We start from the raw sequence: 26,298 nt of genomic DNA on the forward strand, positions 1-26,298 counted from the left end.
AATTTATATTTCCATAATAACATAACAATGGGTTGCAAGAGTAGACCAGCTGGTCCAGATCAGCTTCTCATCAACATCTTAAACGATGTTTTACCTCTGAGCCATTTTTCTGCACCATCCAGATATCTTTCATCCTCTTAATATCCAGAAAATGATAAATCTCTGCTTTTAATGAACTCAATGATTGAATTTCCACTGCATTTTGGCAGAGGGAATTCTAAAATGAAAGCACCTTCTGAGTGGAGAAACTTCCCAAAACAGACATGAATGATTCACACCTTATTTTAAGCCTAAAGGCTTACCCTTATTCAATATCAATCCCCACAAAATAAGGTGAGGTACACAAGATGAGGAATATTCAAGCATAATTCCAAACAGATCTGTCATGGCAAGGGCTGTTTCCCCATTTCTCCAATTAAAAAAATATCCAATGTTCTAGCAAGCACATCTGATAAGAGTTTTCCAAAATTGCTGTGACCAATTCCACCCGTCAAAAATTCAATCAGTAATGGAGTATAACATATTCAAAACCTTATTCACACAGACTGGCTATAACATACATGCTATTTGTGCATAGTTATGTTCTGCAAATTAAAAATGTTCAAACCCAATTAAATATTCACCCTGTATGAAGTGGTATACAGGAAAAAAAATTGAAAGATGTATTAAAGTAAGTAATTTACAGAAAGGCCATTCTCTTCCGTCCTTTCATTTTGGAGTGCATAGAAATTAAATATTTGCTCCTGGCACCACGTCAGCTACTTAACTCAGTACCTCCCAACAAAACAGAATGGAAAAAAATCGTCTGGGAAGGATCATGGTCCTGAGTTTCACAGTTTCAACCAAGGTGGATAGATCTGTGCAAAGTTGTTGATGATTATATGATTCAGCCAGACTGGTTTGTTAGCTAACTAAGCCAAGTCTACATATTGTAATTATGTAGGTGCTGTCAGGGGTCAGACAAATTATGAGAAGTCCAAACCCATTTGCTGTATCAGTGCATCCATAATTATGGATGAAGCTATATAATTATGAACACACCTCTAAATTGGTGAAGGAAAATTTACTGGGTTAATGAACTGGGTAAATCTAATTTTACTTTAATTCATTCACAGGGTATGGGTATAGTTATCAAAGCAATAATTCTCTGAGTCTAAGAAAGTGCTTCTGCTCTACCATCCTGGATCATTTCCATTCTTCTGACAAAGGTGCTCACAATGTAATTAGGTAGAGAGTGCCAGTATTTCAATTCAGTGACCATTAAAACAATGGAGGTATGTTTCTAAATCAGGGCATTACAAAATTTAGAGAGGACCTCAAAGCCGGCAATACTCTCTCACACACCTGCTGCATATGTACTAGGTGATGGGAGTAATTTGGGAGGTGTGCAATATAACTGCAGGGTAGCTTATAAATTGTGGTTGATATGATACTAAGAGTGTGCCATAAATATTACTTGTCAATAATTAGTGCAAAAAAACATCATCCAGATCTTCCTGCATGTGGGCACAGACGGGTCCATTAGCTACAAAATTTTAAATGCAACTGAAATCTTTGTTTCATCTTTGAAATCTTTGCTTAATATTTCTGACATTAAGATGGAGGGAAGGTAGCCAGTGATAACCAGAGAATACTTCCCAAGGAATTGCTACAGCAATTCCCTGGGGACCAAGATCACTGACTAAAAATAACCACTTTTCCTTCTTCAAGGCACAAGTCCAACCAGAGAAGAACTTTCTAATTCCCAATGAGCTCAAGTGTGGCAATAAGGAGTTCTGGAATAATTGGTCAGGTAGATGCAGCCTCAATGTCAAGGACAGTCATTGTACCTGAAAAAGTACAATGCATCTACCAATGGTCAATAAGACAAGTTAAATGCTTGGTCACATACCTAAAACACTAATTATTTTTCTCGCTACAATAATGTCACATGACATGCTGAGAATTCCCAGCATTTAGTTTTTTTTAAAATACAGATTTTGCATTCAGTACTTTACAGCTGATCCAGCTCTTTGACAAAATTTAATCATTGGTCCCTGCTTAAATTTCCATAGCCCAGCAAAATTCTTATGAAGCTAATTGGAAAGATCAAGGGCAAAAGTCATAACACCAGATTTTCTCACAGCTAAAACAGTTAAAAATATTTGTTAAATTATTCTATTTCCATTTCTCTTTATTACTCAAGAATCAGAAATCAATCACTCTTCACCTCTTCAACCTTCCACCAGTCATATCTAGTTTTCTTGTACAAACCGTGGTTATCAGACTTAAATGCCACAGATCTAGCCCTCAGCAGATGAGATACCTCCTGGTTCAACCATGGCTTTTAGTTTGGGAATCTACGGCAAGTTTTTGGAAGCACACACTCATTCACACAGGTTTTAGTGAAGTTGGTAATCATGGAAAAATAGAGTAACACACAAAAAATGCTGAAGGAACTCAGTAGGCAGGGCAGCATCTTTGTAGAGGAAAGAGTCAACGTTTTGGGGTCAGACCTTTCGTCGCAACTGGAAAAGAAGTGGGGAGAGACCAGCAGACACCAACAGAATCAACAAACTCATTCATAAGGCCAGTGATGTTGTGGGGGTGGAACTGGACTCTCTGACAGTGGTGTCTGAAAAGAGGATGCTGTCCAAGTTGCATGCCATCTTGGACAATGTGTCCCATCCACTCCATAATGTACTGGTTAGGCACAGGAGTACATTCAGCCAGAGACTCATTCCACCGAGATGTAACACTGAGCGTCATAGGAAGTCATTCCTGCTTGTGGCCATCAAACTTTACAACTCCTCCCTCGGAATGTCAGACACCCTGAGCCAATAGGCTGGTCCTGGATTTATTTCCACTTGGCATGATTAACTTATTATTATTTAATTATTTATGGTTTTATATTGCTTTATTTCTTCACTATTCTTGGTTGGTGCGTCTGTAACGAAACCCAATTTCCCTCGGGATCAATAATATCTGTCTGAGTACATGCTGGCTGAAGATAGCCAAAACCAGGTGAGCAGGGAGGCAGCAGGGTGAGGGAAGGGGAATGAAGTGAGAAGCTGGCAGGGGACAGGTGGTTCAAGTGGTAAAGGGTTCAAGAAGAAGGTATCTGATAGGAGAGGAGAGTTGACAAAGGAGAAACAGAATGAGGATGGGCACCAGCGGGAGGTGATAAGCAGGATCACCTTCCACCAAGGGCACAGACTTAAAGTGAGAGGGGAAAGATTTACAAGTATTCTGAAGGTCAATATCTTCACAGAGGGTGATATGTGTATGGAACAAGCTGCCAGAGGAAGTAGCTGAAGCAGGTACAATAACAACATTTAAAAGACTTCTGGATAAGTACATAGATAGGAAGGGTTTAGAGACACATGGACCAAATGTGGAGAAATGGGACTAACTTAAGTGGGCACCTTGGTTAACATGGACGAGTTGGACTGAAGGACCTGGTTCCATGCTGTATTAATCTCCAACTCTATTAATGTTGCTGTGGTCTGCCACATTATTGGCCAAATAGTTTGAAAACACTTTTTATATAACATACTGATATTTACACCATTTAAAACAGACTGCTTACCTCACCCTCCCCTTTAGCAGCAAAGTAGTTCATTTCTTCTACATCAACAAGCTTAACCAGATTGCAAGGCATTGGAGCTCCCACATGTCCTGCAAATGAAACAGGAGATCCAGCTTTGAAAGAGTTGACCTGGGTAGACTGAAATACTGCCCGTAACTCAGAACCTACCTTTAACTAGCCACTGAGAATTTACTTCTATGAAATACAAACTCTTCTTACTGACACCAGGAATTTTTGCTTGAATTTTATATTTCTTTGTTCTTTCACAGAATGTGGACATGGACATTGCTGGGAATACCAGCATGTATCATCTGGTCCCAAATCGTTATCTGGTCCCAAATTGGAAGGAAAGATTGGAAATCAGCTACATGGGTGGGTGTAGAGTGACATTTTCAGACTTGGCAAGGATGATGGATTTCCTTTCCTGAAGGTCATCAATGATCCAGATAGATTCTTATAACATTCCAGTAATAGCTATTGTTAATATAATTAAGCTCTTTTCTAAAAAACAAATCTAGTATTTATTTAATTATTTGAATTTAACTCTCTAGCCATTCTTGTGGGATTTAACTCGTGGTTCAAATGCTGGCAGGTGGTCCGGTAAGGCGAGGATTGAAACCATGTCTTTGGAGTTGAGATGCCCTTCTTCGCAATGTAATAAATACACTGTTGATAGCAAATTACAGAAACCTATTCTAAAATAAAAATGGAAAACTTACAGATGATTTTAAGATGGTGTTTTTACAAACATGACATCCAGGATTTATGATATTTCTATAGAGAAAGAAACAAAATAAGCAAGTACATGAACTATGCACCGAGAGTTTATCGGTGCTGCTGCTATGAAACTATATGGATTGGCCCACTACTTCGGGAGAATGATGAGCACAAGGGGAATTCTCTTTCAGGAAAAGGGGCAGAGGAAAGCAGCAAAACTAAATCACTACTCAAAGAGGACACGTTTAAATTTAGAGAGGATGGGTGCTCTCTAAATTTGAGTAATATGAGTAACGATTGTTCCAAAATCTTAAAAATAGCTCTCCCTCCTAACACATCCAGACAATTCACTTCAACATTCTTACACACTTAGTGAATCAAACTGATGTAGAAAGAGTGGCTTTTATTTCAGCACAAGAAAAAAAAACTTGCTTGACAGAAAATTTGTAAATAAACAATATATCCCTAAGCTGGCACTAACTACTGAAATGAGCCAAGGTCTCTGTGTTCAATGTGAAATAAAAGGAAGATCATATAATATAATGAACATTTAATTATACAGTATGGATCAAATGAACCAACAAAAGAGAAATCTGATCTAAAGCATCTTCATGTTTTACAACTAACAAACAATGGTGAAATCTTCCGATTACTTGATAGGGCAAAATTAGAACAATCACAAAAGGGAAAAAATGATTGCACGACCTAAAGCAGCAGTCATTTTGTACAATTTCTCAACCAACCAGCTTAACTTTCTGAATAACCCCATACAATTTCAAAACCAAAGTACAAGCATTGTACAAGTGTTAGGAATGGCAACATCTCACAGCATGAGTATTTGTTGACAAATTAAATGTAATAAAGATCAAATTACTGCCTGGAAGCCAACAATAGCAAATGTAATAGGGGGCACAATGGCATAGTGTTAGGGAGGTGCAGTGTTTGTCATCACTAGATAAATAAGCTTGATACTTAAGAAAACGTCCTGGGGATATAGGTTCAACTACAAAGATAAAAGTAAATGTATTATCAAAATACATTATGCATTACCCTGATATTCACTTTCTTGCAGGCATTCACAGTGGTTACAGAGAAACAATAGAATCAATGAAACACTACACACAGACTGAAGAATAACTGATGCACAGAAAACGAGCTGTGCAGATACAAAAACAAAACAAACAAAATAATAATAATGAATAAACAATAAATACCGAGAACATGAGATAATCAGTCCTTGAAGATGAGTCAATGGCCGGTGGGAACAGTTCAAAGTATATTTTATCAGGTTACATACATGTCGCCACATACAACCATGCGACTTTTTCCATGTGGGCATACTCAACATACTGAGAATAGTAACTGTAAACAGGTTCAATGAAAGAAAAGGCAGAGCATAGAAGATAACAAACTGTGCAAAATGCAATTATTTAAATAAATAGCAATAAATAACAAAAACATGAAATGACAAGATAAAAAGTCCTTAAAACAAATACGTAATTAGTTGTCGTTTTAGGTTAGTGACGGGGTGAATAAAGTTGAGTAAAGTTATCTCTTTTGGTTCAAGAGCCTGATAGTTGAGGGGTAATAACTATTCCTGACCTGGTCCTGGCTGTGTGGGTCCTGAGGCTCCTGTACCACCTTCCTGATGGCAACAGTAAGAAGAGTGCATGTGCTGAATGGTGGGGATTCTTGATGATAGATGCTGCTGTGCACAATTAGGTGGGGGTGCAGGGGGAGAAGGGCTTTACCCGTTCTGGACTGGACTGTAACCACCCGAAATGTTGGCCCAGAGTGTTGACTGTACATTTTTCCATAGATGCTGCCTGGCCTGCTGAGTTCCTCCAGCAGTTTGTGGGTGTTGCTTGGATTTCTAGCATCTGCAGATTTTCTGTTAATTGTGATTGGACCACTTCTGTTTAAGAGCATTGGTGTTTCCATACCAGGCCTTGATGCAACCAGTCAGTGTTCTCTCCACCATGCATTGAGAGAAGTTTGTCAAAGAGGAAATGCTGAATCTTTGCAAGCTTCTAAGAAAGTAGAAGCACCTCCTTAGCTGCTGTGCCTTCTTTGTGATGGCACCTACATGCCGGGCACAAGACAATCCTCTGAAATGACCACGGTGAGAAATGTAAAATTGCCGACCCTCTTCACTTCTGATCCCCTGACAAGGACCAGCTCATGGACCTCTGGTTTCCCCTTCCTGTAGTTAATAATCAGCTCTTTGGTTTTGCTAACTTTAAATGTGATCGATACAATCACACCAACTAACAAATTCATGTTTGACTTATATAATTGAAGAGTTGCAAATCAGGGAGGTCAGATAAAATTTCTATGGGTTCCAGCTCACGTAGGGGTGAAAGAGAATGAGAGGGTGGATGAGTTGTTAAAGAAAGAAAATATAGAAATGCACATTAGTATTAGTAAATCAGAGGCTAAGTGTGTGATCTGGCTGAAAAAAATCATCCAAATGTGGCAAGAAAGATGGGACAGAGAGGGGAAAGGGAGGCATTTATATCAAATACAAAAGAGTGTTACAGGTACTAGGGTAGGCAGTGGATACTGAAGACAGGAAACTGTGTGGACTAGGTTAAGGCTGGGGCACTGTGCACTGAACAAAACATTGAAAATGACAGGGAAACACCAGTCAGGTTTGTGTGAGGAATGTCAGGAAGAGGAGTCGGTAGAATGTAGTTCTGAGTTGCAGGAGGTATGGGTTACAGAGAGAGATGATGAGAATTAATCTAAGGGAATTGGGGGTACAGGAATTCACTTTAAAAGGTTACTGGGTGAGAGAGCACAGGTCAGGGTACTTTTAGCTTTCTTAAGTGATAAAGGGTTTTTTTTTATAGGATATGATGGATAAGCAGAAATAGGTTACTAGGATGGGTGAGTGATGGCGGCGACAGCAGTGGGTGTGTGTGTGAGAGAGAGAGAGAGAGAAAAAGAAAAAATGGGTGGATCATACAGAGGTTAGTGCTCATGTTGGAGCTGATTAAGTTTACAACTCTCTGTAGTGTTCTTTGATCCTCTGAAGTTGCCCTCTATCCTCAGCCGGTGACACAGTCAGTTAGAATGCTCTCCATGGTACATCTGTAGAAATTTTAGAGTGTGTTTGGTGACATACAAATCTTCTCAAACTCCTCATGAAATATAGCTGCTGTCGACAGTGCTTCTCCCTATAGATGCTGCCTGGTCTGCTGTGTTCCACCAGCATTTTGTGTGTGTTGCTTTAATTTCCAGCATCTGCAGATTTCGTCGTTGCTGCTGTCATGCCTTCTTAGTAGTTGGGGCCAGTTTAGGTCCTTAGAGACAGTGACACCCAGGAACTTGAAACTGCTCACTCTTTCCACTTCTGATCCCTCCAGGAGGACTGCCATGTGTTCTGTTGTTTCACCCTTTCTGAAGTACACGTCAGTTCTTTGGTCTTACTGACATTGGGTGCAAGGTTGTTGCCATGATAGCAGTCAACTAGCTGATAACGCGCTCCTGTGCACCCTCTTGTCACCATCCGAAAATTTGCCAACAATGGTTGTATCGTCAACAAATTTTTGTGACATATGACCCTTGATTCGACTCTGCCTCTTCGGTTTGTATTATTTTTATCTCAAACAATTATCTCTACTCCCACAGATCTGAGTTAGGCAAAAATGATCTTAATTAGTCTGGAAGGAATTCAGAGCATCTATGTTTGTGAAGTCTACCTTAAATCTACATTATGACACCCTGTTTTTATTTGATAAAAGAAAATGGCATTTAAACTGATGATCAAGTTGAGAATAAGTCACAAAGGAATGAAAAATAAAAAGGTGGAATATCCAGAACCCAATCTGTTCAAAACCAAAACAGGGAAAGAGGGTAAAGAGAGCAGAGTATTTCTTCCATTTCTCTGACAAGTCAATGATTTGCCGCCTGGATATTCTTGGGTTATTTTGCGAACGGGACAAAGCAAAATGGAGTGGGTAGGGTCAGGTCAGTAGGGTGGAGCTCAGCTACCAAGTCCACTAAATCAATTTTGGCTTCCATTTTTCTTAATAAAACAAAACAACACTTTAAAATCTCAACATCTGGTAGCAAAAACAAGCCTTACCTGCTGACCAGTCTCCGGGAATGGTCATTGAGCAGCCTGCCGTGCACTCCGTTTGCCCATATCCCTCATAAAACTGTAATGAGAGAGGTCTACAGCTTATGACCATTTGAAAAGTCACACCAGTTGAGAAGAACTGTCATTCAGCAGCGAAGATTTAAAAATATCTAAAGTTTGAAGTAACTCATTATGTGCAGAGTCACAACCTCTCTTGCACTAGCTTTAACTGAGTTTTAACAGACATTCATTGAATATAGGCAGCTGTCATGAAAAGATGAACCCAACTGAAGCAAGAGGCAACACATATATGGACAGTTAAAGTATTAAATCAGTTGTACGCTTTCTTGCAATTGAGATGCTTATGAATTGCAGTACAGCAAGCTGACCTATGCCTAGGGATGATAGCAGAAACACTGCTCGCTGGCAGAGTCAGTTGGGAATTGCAGAGAGAAAGTGAGGGTTTGGCTGGAAGTGGATGAAGAAGAATTGAGACATGGGTATGGAGAAGCTATGAATGTGTGACCCAGGATAACTTGTTGAGAACAGCAGGATATCAGAAAGCATCTAGTGAATGCATAAAAGAAATCAGAGCAATGTATGAAAAAAAAACAAAGGTAAAGGAAAGGAAATTTTAAGTGAAATCACTTAACGCTTCTCCAAATATTAATGAAATGCTGTTTATAGGGATAATGTTATACATATGAGAAATGGAATAACGGGGGAAAAGTGGGAAAGAAAATCAGAATATTGCTTCAACGTGAACTAAATGGGCTGAAAGGGACTGTTTTCTGTACAATATTCTGTAGAATATCATTTATGGATAGAGTGACTGCACAGAGGCTGCATACCCACTAGGACAAATTTCTATCATTACTTTTTTGTTTTGATTTGCAAATGTCAGCATTGAATTGGGTTGAAGAGTGCTCCCATGAGTAGTGCAGAAACTCCATGCCTAATGGTCTTTCCCTCTGAAGGACGTTTCTAGTTGCCTCTTTGGAGAATCTATCCAAACAGGAAACTAAAAGCAATCATAGGGGTCGTGCCAGTGGGACCTGAAAAAAGCAGACCCTCTCAGGAAGCCTGTCCATGTGCAGTACTGTGCAATATAGACAATAGTTAAAGTCTAAGTATCAGCAGAATACGGATATTCAATCAGCTATGCTAACAGTATAAATACAAATGGCGTGATACTCAATACTACTAATGATGGGTAGGCTACTCCAAGTTATAGTTAGATTATAAAGACAATCCTAATGTTACCATCATTTTTATTGATGGAACCAAGTATCTTCTACCTCTGGTCCCCACATACAATAAAAAGGAAACACCAAGACCTGGAAAACATAATCACATGCAATTGGCAAACCTCTCCAACTAACTCATATTTGCACTGTTTTGGGCATGTCTCCATGAATGTATTTTTAAAACACCTTCACATTTATGATCTCAAAATTTGGATGAACTTCCAAGAGCCCACTTGGAAAGAGCAATCCTGATAGATGGTGTCAGGCAAAATTAATACTTTGCTGACTGCCATCCAAAGAAACTTGAAATCTGAGTTGAGGCCTGGGATCAAACCTCAAGTGATAGTGCAGACATGAAGAAAGGATGTGAGAGAGTGTCCTTGAATTGCAAGGAGATGCTTCATTCGATTTCTGCTTTCTTTGGAGCATTTGCAGTAGGAAACTGATTTAATCCTGCACTGTCTCAGAGGAAAATTTGAGAGAACCACCACATAATTTCACGACTATGATTGTTGCAGATGTGAGCAAAGTTGTACATGAGAATCAAATAGTGTAGGGTTTCCCACAAACAATTCATTAAGATTAAGGAACCACGACTGTAATTCAAAGAAACATCAGAAACTCTGGTACTATTGTATTAGCATGAAAAGTGAAGTGGGATTGTTTTGAAAAAGCACTGTTGGTAGGTCAGCTTTCCCATAATATTGATCTATGTCACTCAAAAATCATAAGTGCTTTCTTTCATAATTCACTCTCATTTATTGTACAAAAGATAAAGTTAGTTAAACATTGTTAAGAAATTAAAAATGTAGCTTACCTGACAACCTAAAGCTGCCCTGATAAAGGTAAGCACAGTCTCAGACACAGGAGCAGCTCCAATTACCATCAGTTTTACTTGACCACCCAGACTGGCCTGTGGACAAAATGGATCAATGACGAGAAAAGTGAAGGAGGTTATGACTTCATATCCTACTGTGGAGACTTTGAACACATGAACGTTGGCTGACAACCTGGTGGTTACTGAGGGAATGTTGTACTCTCAGCTGAGACACGAATCACAAGCTCTGTCTGTCCTTACAGGTGACAATGCCTGTATGATGCTAGTCATCTTTTACACTATTTATCTTGTAACATACTCTAATTTTTTCTTGCACTGCACTTCTGCCACAAAACTAATTTCACAACATATATTAAATAAAAATAAACCTGACTCTGATCCCATGGCATTAAGCATCTTGCAAGCTGTCTTTTCCAAAAGCTTCCTACTGCATAGCACTATAGCTTTATAATATCAAAAATGTAATGCCATCTTTATTTACTTATTGACATACAACATGGTGTAGGCCTCCTGTACCTTTGAGCTGTGTCACCCAGCAATCCCCCAATTTAATCCTAGTCTAATCACAGGACAATTTACAATGACCAGTTAACTTACCAACCAGTACGCCTATGGACTGTGGGAGGAAACCACAGCATCCGGAGGAAACCCACACGGTCACGGGGAGAATGTACAAACTCCTGACAGGCAGCGGCAGAAAATCTTTAGAATTTCTTCCACCAACCAGTTAAGTGGATCAACCATTCTAGTTGGGCCCAAACCCACCTCTATCCATTACTCTGTCACTGCACTATTAACATTACAAACCACTTTTTATAATGTGTTTACATTGTAAATACATGCTGGTATTTACGTACTTATGCACATTTTATATACATGGAGATTAAAGTTGCTCCTTCTTTATCTTCAGACAGATTTTTTTTTATGCCATGGACCCCTATCTAAGTTGGGAACCCCTGGTTTAAGAAATAGGTGTGTTCCTAATATGTCCTGATCACCATTTATCATTCAATAAATGCACATTATTCAAGACCATCCGGGAGGCTGAAAATGATACTTGTACTGAGGTGGTCACACCCAGAGTACAGGTTTCAGATAGATGGGTGACCACCAGGAGAAGTTAAGTGAGTAAGCAGTCAGTTCCCCTGTGGCCATTTTCCTCAGCAACAAATATACCCCTTTGAATACTGCCAAGGGGTTATAATCTATCAGAGCCCAGCAGCAACAACTGTGCCAGCGGTAATGTGGCTGGCTCTGAAGCTCAGCAGGGAAGGGTAAAGCCAGGCAGAGCAATAGTCATAAGAGCCACGATAGTTAGGGAAGTGGATGAGAGATCCAATGGCAGTAAAAAGCACCAGGGTGGTGTGTTGTCTCCCAGGTGCTAGGGCTGGCGTCTGAGAGTGGCTACAGAAGATTCTTAAGAGGGAGGGTGAGCACACAAGAGATCATGTTGCACATTGACACAATTGAGCTTGTCCCCATTACCACTCCCAGCTACAACAACCTTCAATAAAATTATTACACACAAAATGATGGAGGAACTCAGCAGGTCAGGCAGCATCTATGGTAGAGTCAGAATAAAGAGTTAATGTTCTGGGCTGGCTGAGACATCTGGACTAGAAAGGAAGGCATGTGTCAATGAGATTATTGCCAGGTTTACTGAAGCCTAGAAAACAATATCCCATTCTATTCAATATTTTCTCAAACACCAACAATCACATTTCAAAATATTCTAAATTATGGTAAATGTTTATTGCACCCATTAAGAGTGAAACTTCATTTATTGACACAGACTGCTAGACATGAAGATTAAGAGCAAAATATTCAAATTGAGATCAAGGTGGACATGAGGTAATTATGAGCCACAGATGAGCCACAACTTAACCACAATTTAAAAGTTTAACTAATTTTTCATCAACGATTGTTCTCAATTTTCCAGTCTTCAGTCAAAAGACAGAAACCGTACCGCTTAATATAGCTTAAATAAATGAAGGTCAAAATTATTTTGCCACCCCAGTTCATTATGCCTGCATCTCTCTAAAACTAAGAATCTAAAAGACAAGGATCCAGTACATTCCGTGAAGCTTTAATTAAATACAATGTTAAAAATGAAATGTATATTATAAAACCTCTCAGATAAAAGTTCTGGCAACCCAAAGGTCATACAAGAAGCCCGCCCACCAGGTGAGCTCAATGCCTATTGTGCATGCCTTGTCAGAAAGAACTATTTACCACATGAGCTACCACAACTCCAGATAACCCTGTACTTTCACTCTCCAAGGCCAACAACTGGGCATCCTTCAGAAAAGTGAATTCATGAAAGTCATCTGATCCAGACAGCATACTTGGCCCAGTACTAAAGATCTGTGCTTTACTCCACTTAGCTGGAATATTTACAGATATATTCAACCTCTTGCCTATTATTTTCAGGTACCCTCTTGCTTCAAAAAGACATTCACTTTTCCAATGTTCAAAAAGAGGATGGTGCCTGTCCCAAAGATTACCATCCAGTGGTGCTTATATCACTGTACCATGTACATTGAAAGGTTAGTCATAGAGTGAATCAACTCTTGCTTCAGATTACTTAGATCTGCTCCATTTAGTCTGCCACCACAACAAACCAACAGAAGATGTGATTTCTCTGGACGCCACTCCAAACAAAATGGGAAACAGGAACTCATATGTCAGGCTACAACACAATAATCGTATCCAAACTCATTAACGAGCTCCACACCTCCTTCATTAACTGGATTCTCGATTTCACCATTGGCAAACCTCAGTCACTGAAGATTGATAGCATTGCCTCCTCACTGACCATCAACACAGGTGCATTTCAAGGCCAAGTGTTTAGCTCCTTGCTCTACTGTCTATACTTGTGATTGTTTGGCTGAGCTCCGTTCCATTGGTATCTTCAAAATTGCTGAAAATATTCTGCAGTTAGATAAATGATAAGTGGCCACGAGTCAGCTTACTGGAGTAAGACAAATCCCCTAGATGGGTGCTGCTGCAAGATAACCTCTCGCTCAACATCAGCAAAACTAAACAGCTTATTATATATCAGGAAGGAGAAGAGGGGATAAAGATGTATTAGTCCAACTTTGGAAAATCGACAGTAGAAGGAATCAGCAGCTTTAAATTCCTGGGTGTAAATATATCAGATGACCTGACCTGGGTTCAGCACATAACTACAATCACAAGGAAACTCCACAAGTCTCTTTACTTTAACTACAATCACAAGGAAACTCCACAAGTCTCTTTACTTTCTTAGGGAGATCAGAAGGTTTGGATTATCTGGACCAGATGAACTGCACCCTAGGGTACTGAAAGTGATAGCACTAGAGATTATGAAGGCATTAGTAATGATCTTTCAAGAAATTATTGGACTCTGTCATGGTGCCAGAAGGAACGAAAATTGAAAATATCACTCGACTCTTTAAGAAAGGAGGAAGGCAGCAGAAAGGAAACTGTAGACCAGTTAGCCTGACCTCAGTGGTTGGGAAGATGTTGGAGTCAATTGTTAAGGATGAGGTTATGGTGTACTTGGTGACACAGAACAAAATAAGTCAAAATCAGCATGGTTTCCTGAAGGGAACATTTTGCCTGATGATCTTGTTGGAATTCTTTGAGGAGATTTCAATTAGGATAGATGTTGCATATTTGGATTTTCAGAAAGTTGTTGACAAGGTGCCACACATGAGGCTGCTTACCAATTTAAGAGCCCATGGTATTACAGAAAAGTTACTGGCATGTTTAGAGCATTGGCTGATCGGTAGGAGGTAGCGAATGGGAATAAAGGGATCCTTTTCTGGTTGGCTGTCAGTGATTAGGGTGTTCCACAGGGGTCAGTGTTGGAACTGCTTTTTACGCTATCAATGATTAGATGATGGAATACATGGCTTTGTTGCCAACTTTGCAGATGATATGAAGATTGGTGGAGGGACATGTAATGTTTAGGAAACAGGAAGGCTGCAGGATAACTTGACAGAATTCGAGAATGGGCAATTAAGTGGCAAATGAAATGCAGTGATGGAAAATGCATGGTCATATACTTTGGTAGAAAAAATAAATGTGCAGACTTTTTTTTAAAAATGAGGATAAAATCCAAAAATCAGAAATGCCAAGGGATTTGAGCGTCCTTGAGCAGAACACCTTGCAGGTAGACTTGCAACTTGCCGATAGAGTTGGTGGTGAGGAAGGGAAATACAACGTTAGCATTTATTTCAAGAGGTCGAGAGTACAAGAGCAAGGATGTGATGCTGAGGCTTTATAAGACACTGGTGAGGCCTCACCTTGAGTATTGTAAACAGTTCTAGGCTCCTCATCCAAGAAAAGAATTGCTGGCATTGGACAGGGTTCAGAAGGATGATTCTGGGAATAAAAGGGTTATCATATGAGGAACATTTGAGGAGTACAATCTCTGCTCTGGGTCTGTACTCACTGGAATGAGAAGGATGAGGGGCGATCTTATTGAAATCTTTTGAACGTTGAAAGGCCTGGACAGAGCAGATGTGGAAAGGATGCTTCCCATGGTGGGGGACGTCCTGAACAAGAGGGTACAGCCTCAGGATAAAACGGCGTCCATGTCAACAACCTTGCACTCAACGTCAGTAAGACAAAAAGCTGATTGTGGACTTCAGGAAGGGCAAGACAAAGGAACACTTATCAATCCTCAGAGGGATCAGAAGTGGAGAGAGAGTGCAGCTTCAAGTTCCTGGGTGTTAAGATCTCTGAGGATCTAACCTGGTCCCAACAAAAAGCAGCTATAAAGGTGGTAAGAAAATGACTATACTTCATTCAGAGTTTGAAGACATTTGGTATGTCAAAAAAAGCACTTAAAGATTTCTACAGATGTACCATGCAGAGGGTTGTAAATTTAGTCGGCTCCATCTTGGGTACTAGCCTATAAAGTACCCAGGACATCATCAAGGAGCGGTGTCTCAGAAAGGCAGTGTCCATTATTAATGTCCCCCAACACCCAGGGCATGCCTTTTTCTCACTGTTACCATCAGGTAAAGAGGTACGGAGGCCTAAACACACACACTCAGCGATTCAAGAACAGCTTCTTCCCCTCTGATTGCTAAATTAACATTGAACCCACGAACACTACCTTACTTTTTAATATACATTAATTCTGTTTTTTTGCATGATTTTAATCTATTCAATATACATATACTGTAATTGATTTACTCAATTATTTTTACTTTTTTTCCTCTATATCATGTATTGCATTGAACTGCTGCTGCTATATTAACAAATTTCACGACACACGCCGGTGATAATAAACCTGATTCTGATCTGTGCCACATTTTCACGGCTACCATCGGGTAGGGGGTTTAGAAGACTGAAGCCCCTCACCACCAGGATCAAGAACAGCTAATTTCCTTCAACCTGCAAAATTCTAATCACAACAGTTTAGCAACATTATGAAACATTTGACCACTTTAAAACAAAATAAAACAGTCTATTTAAGTGTAATCATATTTTCTTGTAAAAATGCACGTTTTTTATCTTATAAATGCTGCTTGTGTGGTGCTTTGTGCCTCTGATGTTGGTGAGTTTTTCCATTGAATCTGTGCATAGATGTGGTTGTGCATATGACAATAAGCTCAAACTTGTACTTCAAATTATTCATTGAAAATGTGAAAGATCAATATTACCAATATTAAATAGTCATTTCATTACATACTTTTAATTTCTCTAATTATTATTTGCATGCCTTTCACTTGCCTGTACTTTTCGAAAGACCAATATGTCCCATATGCTGTCGCGTCGCATTATCCCTTTCCGAAGTTCTTCTATTTTTCGCCAGGAAGCAAGCTGCAATACTTTTCTTTTCACAAAACTATTAGCTTGGCTATGAATCTACAAGTCAAAAATCAGATAAAAATTCCATTAAGGGTCACTGGCATTGCATACCAAACTCATTAATTTTATCTCTGAATTTAGAGATCACCATTAACTGGAAATAATTAATTAAAAACTTCCTCTCACCTTCCCAATTTAAGCATAAAGCAAGTTAATTTGACCAATCTTATACCACAGACTTGAATTTTACAATTTTGCAAATACAAATTTGCTTTCACAGTCACTTTACTTTCAGCATTGAGTGAAGCCACTCAGTCCATGAAGTTTACAATACTATTTTCCAGAAGACCATTTATTTAACCCATACTCTTGTTTAGTTCCATATATCCATATTGCCCTGCAGTCAAAAGAATTTATGACATCATTTAGGAGTGGCCGAGCTTTCCTAATCCCCCTCTCACTTAGTTTTCTGACCAACTTAAATGCACATCCTCTCGTTTGGGAAGGATGTTAAATAAGATAATAATATTCAACTTCCCTCATTTTTAAATGTTTAAAGTGCTGGACAAGATGCCATCCAAATAACTTACTTAGACCTGGACTTTCAGAAGCTGCAGGAATTGTTCTATTCCAGGTAAGTGGAAAATTCCCCAGCACAATGCTGATGTAGAGATGGGAACAATAGGTGCTGGAGGGAAGATATGGTTGGCAAGTGGAAGCAACTTTGGTCTACTTTCCTTTGCGCAAGCTACTTAAAATAGGCTCCCTAATTTCCATCTACTTAAAACTTACTAGGGACTCCGATTAAACATCATGGAATACTTAATGTGCACTAACAAATGAAGCAGACATCATTCTAACCACCATAGGAAAATAATGACTCATGGAAACAGGCAAAAGGAATTGGGATTATGATCATATAATTAACCAACTTCAATGACAGTAGTTTGGACAGAATAACCTACTTACATGTTGTAAAGCTGCATTAAATAATTTTTACTACTCCTTAGTCCAATCACACTCAGCAAAACGTTCAAGTTGAATCCAGCTTTTAGAGGGAGTTTTTACAATTTACTTACAGTAGTCCTGTGGCTTGATTTTGAATAAAACACCCTGAGATAAGAGTGATGACTAAAAAAGATTCTAGTTTGCTTTATAGATAAAAGTAAAGCTTCTGATTTTTAAAAGAAAATACAGCAGATATAGGAAATCTGAAATAAAAACATAAAATTCTAATAGCACTCAGCAGGTCAGGCAATATCCATGAAAAAGAAACAAGATTACTACCAGATTGCTGAAAGGGTCTTTGACCTAAAATGTTAACTTCCTTTTTCCAAAAATACCGCTGGACTTGCTGAATGTCATGCATTTTGCTTTTGATTTAGTAAAGCTTCCAAACTTTGTTAAAGAATTCAGGCTCACCCTATCATACATCCTATTAAGCAAACGGGGAACAACTGGAAAGATCGTTGGCTTCAAAACTTTGATGTCATCCATTAACAGTCTAATGTCTCCCTGAAAGAATCCAATCCGTGCACCATGACAGAGGACCACAACCTGTAAAGCAAAGCCAGAAAGCAGCAAGGACACGTTAATCACACATATACAGTACATCCACAATAGAGGAGATGGAATCCTGTGTTGATGGAAAATTTCTATTTTCCTCTGTATGAACAAGTCAAACATTTGGTGTGTTTCCTGGACTCACGGAAGTATATGGCACAGAAGCTAATCCTCACGGTCCACCTTGTCGACACTAACCATGATGCATATTTACAACAGTCTCATTTGCTCACATTAGACTTGTATCCTGAGATTTCCTTCCTATCCAAATCCCTTTTGAACAATGTAATATTGTCTATTTTCACTCTTTCCTCTGGGAGCTTCACCATGCTGTGGAAAAACTTACCCCAGAGATCTTTAAATTAATCCCCTCTCACCTTAAACTTATGTCCTCTAGTTTTAGAATCTCGTCTTGAGAAAAAAATGCTATCCTATCTACGCTACTCATCATCTTTGTAAACAGTTCTTTCTTTATATACCCGTACACAAGCATTTAATGTCAAACATTTCTACACTAGTGTATGGTTTCCAGATCACAAAACACCTTCAGAAACCTTAAATTAAAAACAGATGTTTCCCCTTCTCTTCAGCTATTTAGCTCAACAGTTATAATTTCTTGTAAATCCCTGGCTTCCAAAGTCTGTTGAGTATTTCAGCAACAACCAATACATTTATTCTCGGTGCAGGAAGTGGTGCACCTGAAGAAAATGTTTACATACGTACAAAATGACACCAAACACACAAAGTGATGGCAAAGGCTGAAAATGGTAAAAAGGTCTTGGTTTTGTTAATTCTTTGTTGCTATCTAGGATTACTAGCACGATACAGATGTGATTTTAACACCTGTGGTTCATCAAAAATGCTGCCTGCTGACTTTCCAATGAAAATGTGTAGGAAGCCAGCAGATTGCGGCTGATCCCCTTCCCACAATCACTTTAAGCAAGGGATTGGAAGGAGATCTATCAGAAGGACCTTGAGATCTGCCTCTACATATGGAACATGAATCAGAAAAACTCACAAAAGGAAAATGTAATGCTCAGGGCAGAGATGAAAGCAAAGCTTTTTTTTAAAAAAAGAGCAAAGCCTAGAGGAACAGTCCTGTCTAAGGAGGAAAGTTAAAGTTCATTTCTTTAATAAATAAACCACACTAGGCCACTTTGGCTGTTAGAACCCTGCTGGTCAAGCAGCACGTGTGGAGGCAAATTTGCCTTCAGAGATGCTGCTTGACCCATTGAGTTCTATTAGCATTGTGTTTTGTGCAAGAATTATCCTATCCAATCCTAACTACATACTTGAACCTATGAAATCCTCTCACTTGTTCATTTTTCCACGATAAACTCTATTCAATACTAAAATACAACTTCTGTAATTTGGTATATTTTACCTATAAATCATTACATTTAACTTAATAACAAGCCTGGCCAACATGAAGAACCTCATTCAAAACTACCTTCCATCTGATCAGATACACTAGCAAATCCTAGTTGAAAAGTTCATTTCCATGCAAATTTCAAGTTATTGCACATACTTTATCGAGGTAACACAACGTTAGTGGGTATTCACATACTAAATAAATAATTGATCAAATAAATCCAAAATCAATCCCAAAATATTTCATATTCATTTTTTTAAAAATACCAACAGCCCCAAAACTTAATACGCATTAAGTTTACTTTGTGGCCCAAACTAAATAAATTCTGTTTAAATGGATTGTTAATTTTTCAAAGTGAATCCGTCAAACCAGCACAGCAATGTAAATTTTCTCCCCCTTCAAATGACAGAAGGAAGTTTCATCACACAAGTGCAGTCGACCACACATCGGTAACTCTAATTGATGTCTGGACCATTTGGGGACCTTGCTGCCTATATCAGTGAAATCACCATATGGTCCCGAAATATCCAATCTGCAGGCCTTTGACTCTGGATGCTTGAAATCCAGAACAAGATACACAAAATGCTGGAGGAGCTCAGTTCAGGCAGCATTTATGGAAAGGAATATAAGAATCGATGTCAACCCTTTATTCGTCTTGATACATCTGTATGATTTGCTGAGTCCCTCTAGCATTTTGTGTATGTTCCTCATGTTACGGTCCTTATTACGACTTTCCATAACATGAAGCCACATTTTCTGTGTGGGCCTCAAAAGATAAGAGGCTGAAAAGAAATTCTGGTTTCTTTATTTACTTTTTCCTCCCTCAGATTCTGTGAGTGTGATTTTGATTCTAATTGTCAGGTAGACGGTAGAATTCTACCACAATGTGCCCCATGACCCTATAATACAATGGGTTTTTTAATTAAGTTAAATGCTAGAAGTGAAAAGAGACTTCATTGAGACTTCTGAATCTCAATGACCTAAATGGTCATAATGCAGAGGTTGCCTCTACTTTCATCCACTGTTCTTACATTTAATTACTCTTCAATGAAAAATAGACAATTTGGCAAGGCTAACAATTATCAATAATAACCAACCGTCCTTCGAGTGGCCTCTGGCTTATTCAATTAGGCAATAACATGAAGGGACTCCAACTAAAGGCCAGATTAGTTCAAATTTCCTTTCCTGAAGGACATTTGCGGACCAGGCAAATTCTGGGAAAAAAAATTTAATACTTAACTATTTGCCAGAACAGATACTAGCTTTTCACTTCTAGCATTTAACTTAATTTAAAAACCCATTGTATTATAGGGTCATGGGGCACATTGTGGTAGAATTAGATCTAATACCATTGAATTGTTGGTCCTTGTATCTGGTTTAATGCTCTATAAAATCACAAGAACATGAAAGAGAAGCAAGAGTAGGCCCCCCTTAAGCCGATTCCTCCATTCAATATGATCAAGCCTGATCCATACTGGCCTCAAGTGCTCTCCTGTGCCAGTTGCCCATAACCCTCAATTCCTCTATCTTTCAAATATTTATCTATCTCCACCTTAGACACATCTCATGATCTGGCCTCCACCATCCACTGGGACAGAGACTTAGAGATTCACTACCTTCTGAGAGAAGAAATTTCCATGTACCTTTGTTTTGAAGGTCTATGCACAGGCTCCTTATCTTGCAGTTTTATCCCCTTTGTTGTAACTCTCCTACTAGCAAAAACATCTCAATAGTCATCCAGTCAGGACCCCTTTAGGGTGGAGTAATTTGCCCCTCATTCAACTAACTCTAAGGAATACAGACTCAAACTATTTAGCTTCTTTCTCCTGATAGGACAAACCCTTCATTTCAAGAATTACTCTGGACTAATCTCCTTTCGGCTTTCTCCAAAAACATAACGATCACAATACTAAGGTAACCCACAAATCAAGTGTTAGAATAGTAATAACTGAAGAGAAATTCTCCACAAGCCCACTAAACCATGCTGAATATTGAAATACACCTTAATGCTTACAAATTCTGTGTCTTACCTGTACCAGGCGCTCAAACATGTGTGCAAGTGGTAAAAAGGAAATGTGTATGTCAGAGGGTGATGCCACCCAATGCCCCTGTAAAACATAACACATGATCCATAGCACACAGGTTAACCAAAGACACGTACCTCCACCAATCTTTCAAACATATGGCCCAGAGGTAAGAAAGAGATTAGAGTATCATCTGGACTGGGTACATTCACTTTCTACATGATTTGAAGAAAAGAATGAAGTGAAAGGAAAGAGGGAAAAAAGATAGATCAGATAGGTATTAATTTTAAGCTGAAAGCATAATTATAAAGGATAGAGTGCCATTACATCAGAATTTTACATTTGTTAATTGCATTACTAGAACCAAGTTCAAGAACTTTTCTGACCATTTGCTGCAGAATTGTAAACTATAAATGCACAATGTTACATTCAGTACATAAAGAACCATATTCTTTTAATCAAATAAAACTGTATGTGCAACCGTGAACCACAGAGTTATGATAAAATAGAAAAAGATGTATAGTCAATTTTATCTCCAGCTATTCACTGAAAATTTAACAGTTTCATCTCACTCTTCTGTGCACATTAAGTATTTAAGCCTTGGGATTTTAGAAAGGCATTATACCTTTTGCCTTGGTTTGCCATGCATTTTCTAACAATGTGTATAATATTGTATGTAGTATGTTGCAGTCATTGTTTTGCTAATCATAATTCTGTCCATTAGTTATGAAAAAAATTGAACTGTGATAATCACAATGTCTCTAGAGCAGATGTTCCCAACCTGGTGTCCATGGACCCCTCAGTTAATAGTAGAGGTCCATGGCATAAAAAAAAAAGTTGTAAACCCCTGCACTCAAACAGATTATCTGCAGGTGATCTGCAGTCACTTGGTGAACTGCAGTGTCTAGATTTCAAAATATCATGGATTCCAGAAGCCACTTATTTGGAACAATTCTTAAAGAACAAAAAGCTGGGACTCTCTTCATCTATTTGCGACAGGATACTGCTTCATTGGGACAGGAGCGTCAATCACGTGAACTTGTGTGGCCGTTAGACGCTACACTGTGCTTAGAGTGAACAGTTTTTAAATAACACCAGTTGCATGTGTTTGTGCTCGAAAAGCAATGATTATTTTTGTCACCGATAGTTGGCAAGAAATAAGCCGTAAAACAATTTAGAACTGTTTTGCTCACTGCGGTTTCAGGCATTCAGCCTTGGAGATGCCACGAAAAGCCGGGAGTGAAAACGAAACAATTTTATAATTTCAACCAGTTAGGAACTGAAAACAAAATAAAGCTATCAACAATCATCTTGACTGTTACAATGAAAATGAAAATTTGGAGGGCGGAATCGTCGAAAGCTTTGTATGAAGACAGTTCATTATCTACAGTGGGTGCCTGTGCTAATTTTGTTCATTTGCAGTCAATCAAGAGCACACAGTAAGCATGTTGATTGACCGCAGCATTCACTGATGGTAGTGAAACCCGTACGGGAGAGTTGTTAAAGTGGAAAGGCCATTCTATTGGCACATTTATATTATCTCAACCTCAGAAGTCTGGGTCCAGTGGTATGAGTAGCCATTGCAAACTGGGATCTTCCTTGGTCACAGTGGATAACCGTAACATTTTCTGTGCCTCATCGCGTTCTCCACTCGACACGAAGCGCTGCAGAACCACCTTCTTGACTGTTGGATCTCGCTGTCGATCTCATCCGCCCAGTCTGCTGGAGTTGACTTCACAGGCATTTTTCTATTCCACAAGAGTATGGGGTCTGCCTGCTTCCCTCACCTGGTTTAGCCTGCGTGGCCACTGCTGCATGCAAACAACTACTTGGAGCCACAGCTGAGAGCTGAGTGTCTGGGGGAGACCAAAGGTGAGTCAGGCCCCCCAGAATGGACACGACAAGCTCCTTCACCAGAGGTGCTACTCCTCCATGAAAACCCACACACGGCAGCACACTCTGGATGAATTCCTCCATCGTTAACTACAAGGAACTGATGCAGTTTTATAGTACTGTGGTAGCATTATAATTGGTATATGTAGTTTATTTAAATGCATATAATTTGTAACGTTCAAGATGAGGGTTGATACCTTCAAATTCTTTTTACTTCCTAACTTGTGTTGAAGAAATGAAATACTTTCATTTTCACTCTCAGCATTTTTACATGTATTTAACTATTTCCATGAAACTGCTGCTCATTGGGGTGGTCCTTAATTGGGCCAAAATGTGCTGTGTTTTAACTAACTGGAATCCACTGTACTTCTCTAGTTTTGAAATTTTAGGGAATCTCCCAGTGCTCAGGTATGCCTCTCCAATACCCCCACACAAAAAAATAACAGAGATAATCTGATAAATTCACATCATTGTTGTTTGTAGAGCTTTGCCATATTCAAAACAGCTAGTCGAGCCAGCTTCACTCAGACCTCTACTCTTAATGCAAGCATCTATATTTTAAGTCGTACAATTCATGGAAGGTGTAATTATAAAATAGTTTCTTCCTGAAGATTTTTCTGTCAGTTGAAGTCTTTAAAATCTTTACTTCAAAACTGTTACAGATGCAGAGAATCAACTTATATATTGGCAGCACATGTAAACAAAGACTGAATGGAAAGATCTGACATTTACCTCTGTAACTTTGATAAAAGCAGAGAGATTAGACACAATGTTTGCATGAGTCAACAGTGCCCCTTTGGGGTTTCCTGAAAGAGCAACAGTAATCAAGTTTAATTATCACATTACAAATCAGCATCAGTCCATTATCACGATCAAAAGCAATGAAAAATTAACGTGTAATTTTAAATCGGGGTAAACTGTAATGACATCAAATGAACTTAAAAAAAACAGTAGATTTCATATATTCTTTCAGCCAAAAACTAAGTTTTATTAACTGACATAATAATAATTTTATTAACTGACATAAATAAAATAACTGGGACATTGAAATTATTTAACACAGAAGTATTTTGTTGCAGTCAGAGAGAAAGATCATTAACAGTTTGACAAGAGGAAGTGGGAATGGACATATAAAAACATGAATGAGGCAGTTTTCTTCAAAGTACTTGCCTGTGGTTCCACTGGTGAAACAAATAACAGCCAAATCATCAGGATGTGCTGGCTGAAATGAAACAAGGTAAAAGATTATCAAAAGGGAAACTCCATTGGAAAAGTTTCCAGCATCACTGAAGGAACAAATGAGGGATAGTGGAGTTTATTGCCTGTGGAGGTTAAACCATTGGGATATTTACAGCAGGGGTTAACAGTGTCACAGGTTACAGGGAGAAGGTAGGAGAAGGGGTTGTGAGGGAAAATAAATCAGCCGCCATCAAATGGGGGAGCAGACTTGAAGGGCTGAATGGCCTAATATTGTTCCCGTGTTATAGTTTTAAACCAAAATTCTTCTTTGGTTGTCCATCCAAATCCGATGACGATGTCCACTCCTTTAACGGTGAGATCTTTGATGACTGCACAGTCCTGTCCTGGACCCACAAGCTCTATTGCAGGTGGGACATGTACATGTGGTAGTGATGGCAACCATGGCAACCATGGCTGCAATTCTCCTGGCTCTCTTCTGCTGTCTTCTGGTTGTTCTTTCCATCTCCAGAACACAAACCTACACAGCTGCCACCAAGTGATACGGTCAGCAGCAATATTCTCCAGGTATGTTAAGACAAAACTTAAAATCATAATCCTGAAACTATATGGTTGAATTATTAGCTTGCTCATTAACTAACATTCAAACCAACTGCATTCTAACCTGATGAGGAGCTCTGGAAATAAACATGGTGTTTTACTTACTTTCAGTTTTTGCTTCTTCTCCCTTCCTAGTTCCTATACAGAGACAGAAAAGAGCAATGAACTGGCAAATTATTTGTTTCCTCTCGGGGATGAAAATCATGGAAAATCAGATAACAGAAGTTATATTGAATCCATCCATAGATCCCTTGGATAACCTCAGCAATCTTATCCCAAGCATTTAGTTTAATTTCAATCCTATCCAATGGATGGCAATATTTGTATGGATGACTGAATGTTTATACAGATATTGGAACTCAGAAATAAAAGAAATAACCAGTTACTCAGTAAATTTTACAAGGAGAAAGGTAAATGTTCCTTGTATTTTAAGAAATATTTCCAAGATATATCCACCCCTCTGAATAATGCTGAAAGGAACGAAGCACAGCTCATGTTCTGAAACATAGATTGCACATCACTGAAAATAGTTACAAGAAAGTAAGGCATGATGACTATAAGCAGCAATATTAAACAATGATCATTTTATCTTTCATCTCTTTGCACCATTAATTAATAAAAGTGCATGTACTGCAAACAGGCAGCACACATAATATGAATTTGTTTTCAGAAATCTCACCTCTATTTCTGCTAAAGAAACAAGCTCAACTCCAGATTTAATTCCTCGTTCTTTGAGGTCCTCTCCAAAAGGATCTATGACAATGATGATCTTTAGTTCTGATGTTACCCCAGTTTCCACCCCCTTTAGTAGGGTTTCTGCTCTGACTGCTGTGTCACAGATTACAACTTCAATATCCGCTAAGGGGAAGAAGAAAACTGGTAAATATTTAAACTGCAAGGTCAGTTCCAATTACATTAAAGCTAGATTATATAACAGTGTTAAGAAAACATTATGATCCTTGCTAAAGAACACTTCTGGCAGGAGTTTTGCCACACTGCTTCAGGAGATGATAAATGGTCTGTGTGGAACCTTACCTCAACTTGTATGACTTCCAAGAACATTAAAAAATACTTTTTCCAACCTCTCTAGCTCACAGTGGAATTGTAGTTTAAGCTTGTGATAAATTTTATGATCACACTGCACAACACAGAACAAGTGCTTTACAGCACAAGCAATTACTGGTCGGAGTTCGATTCCCTCCGCTGTCTGTAAGGAGTTTGTACATTCACCCCATGACCACGTGAGATTCCTCCAGGAGCTCCAGTTTCCTCCACATTCCAAAGACCTATAGCTGAGCTTTGGGTAGCGAGTTGGAGGCATGCTACACTGGCACTGGAAGCATGGCAACACTCATAGGCTGTCCTCAGTACGATCCTTGACTGTGTTAGC

General features: G+C 38.9%; 1 protein-coding gene across 5 annotated transcripts in view; it reads right to left on the reverse strand.

Annotated features, from left to right (window-relative positions):
* The window catches only part of LOC132396643 (long-chain-fatty-acid--CoA ligase 1-like), a 178,612-nt gene that overhangs the window by 20,874 nt on the left and 131,440 nt on the right, over positions 1-26,298 (reverse strand). For all 5 annotated transcript variants that reach the window (XM_059974367.1, XM_059974368.1, XM_059974369.1 and 2 more), the window contains 10 exons: positions 25,588-25,766; positions 25,014-25,046; positions 24,282-24,333; positions 23,844-23,917; positions 21,225-21,302; positions 17,682-17,816; positions 16,182-16,316; positions 10,434-10,529; positions 8,376-8,448; positions 3,569-3,657 (listed from right to left, as the gene is read on the reverse strand). In XM_059974367.1, coding sequence (XP_059830350.1) covers positions 3,569-3,657; positions 8,376-8,448; positions 10,434-10,529; positions 16,182-16,316; positions 17,682-17,816; positions 21,225-21,302; positions 23,844-23,917; positions 24,282-24,333; positions 25,014-25,046; positions 25,588-25,766 — 944 coding nt within the window. The remainder of the gene's footprint in view (positions 1-3,568; positions 3,658-8,375; positions 8,449-10,433; positions 10,530-16,181; positions 16,317-17,681; positions 17,817-21,224; positions 21,303-23,843; positions 23,918-24,281; positions 24,334-25,013; positions 25,047-25,587; positions 25,767-26,298) is intronic.

This window comes from Hypanus sabinus, chromosome 7 (assembly GCF_030144855.1).
Source record: "Hypanus sabinus isolate sHypSab1 chromosome 7, sHypSab1.hap1, whole genome shotgun sequence".
NCBI classification, from domain to species: Eukaryota; Metazoa; Chordata; class Chondrichthyes; order Myliobatiformes; family Dasyatidae; genus Hypanus; species Hypanus sabinus.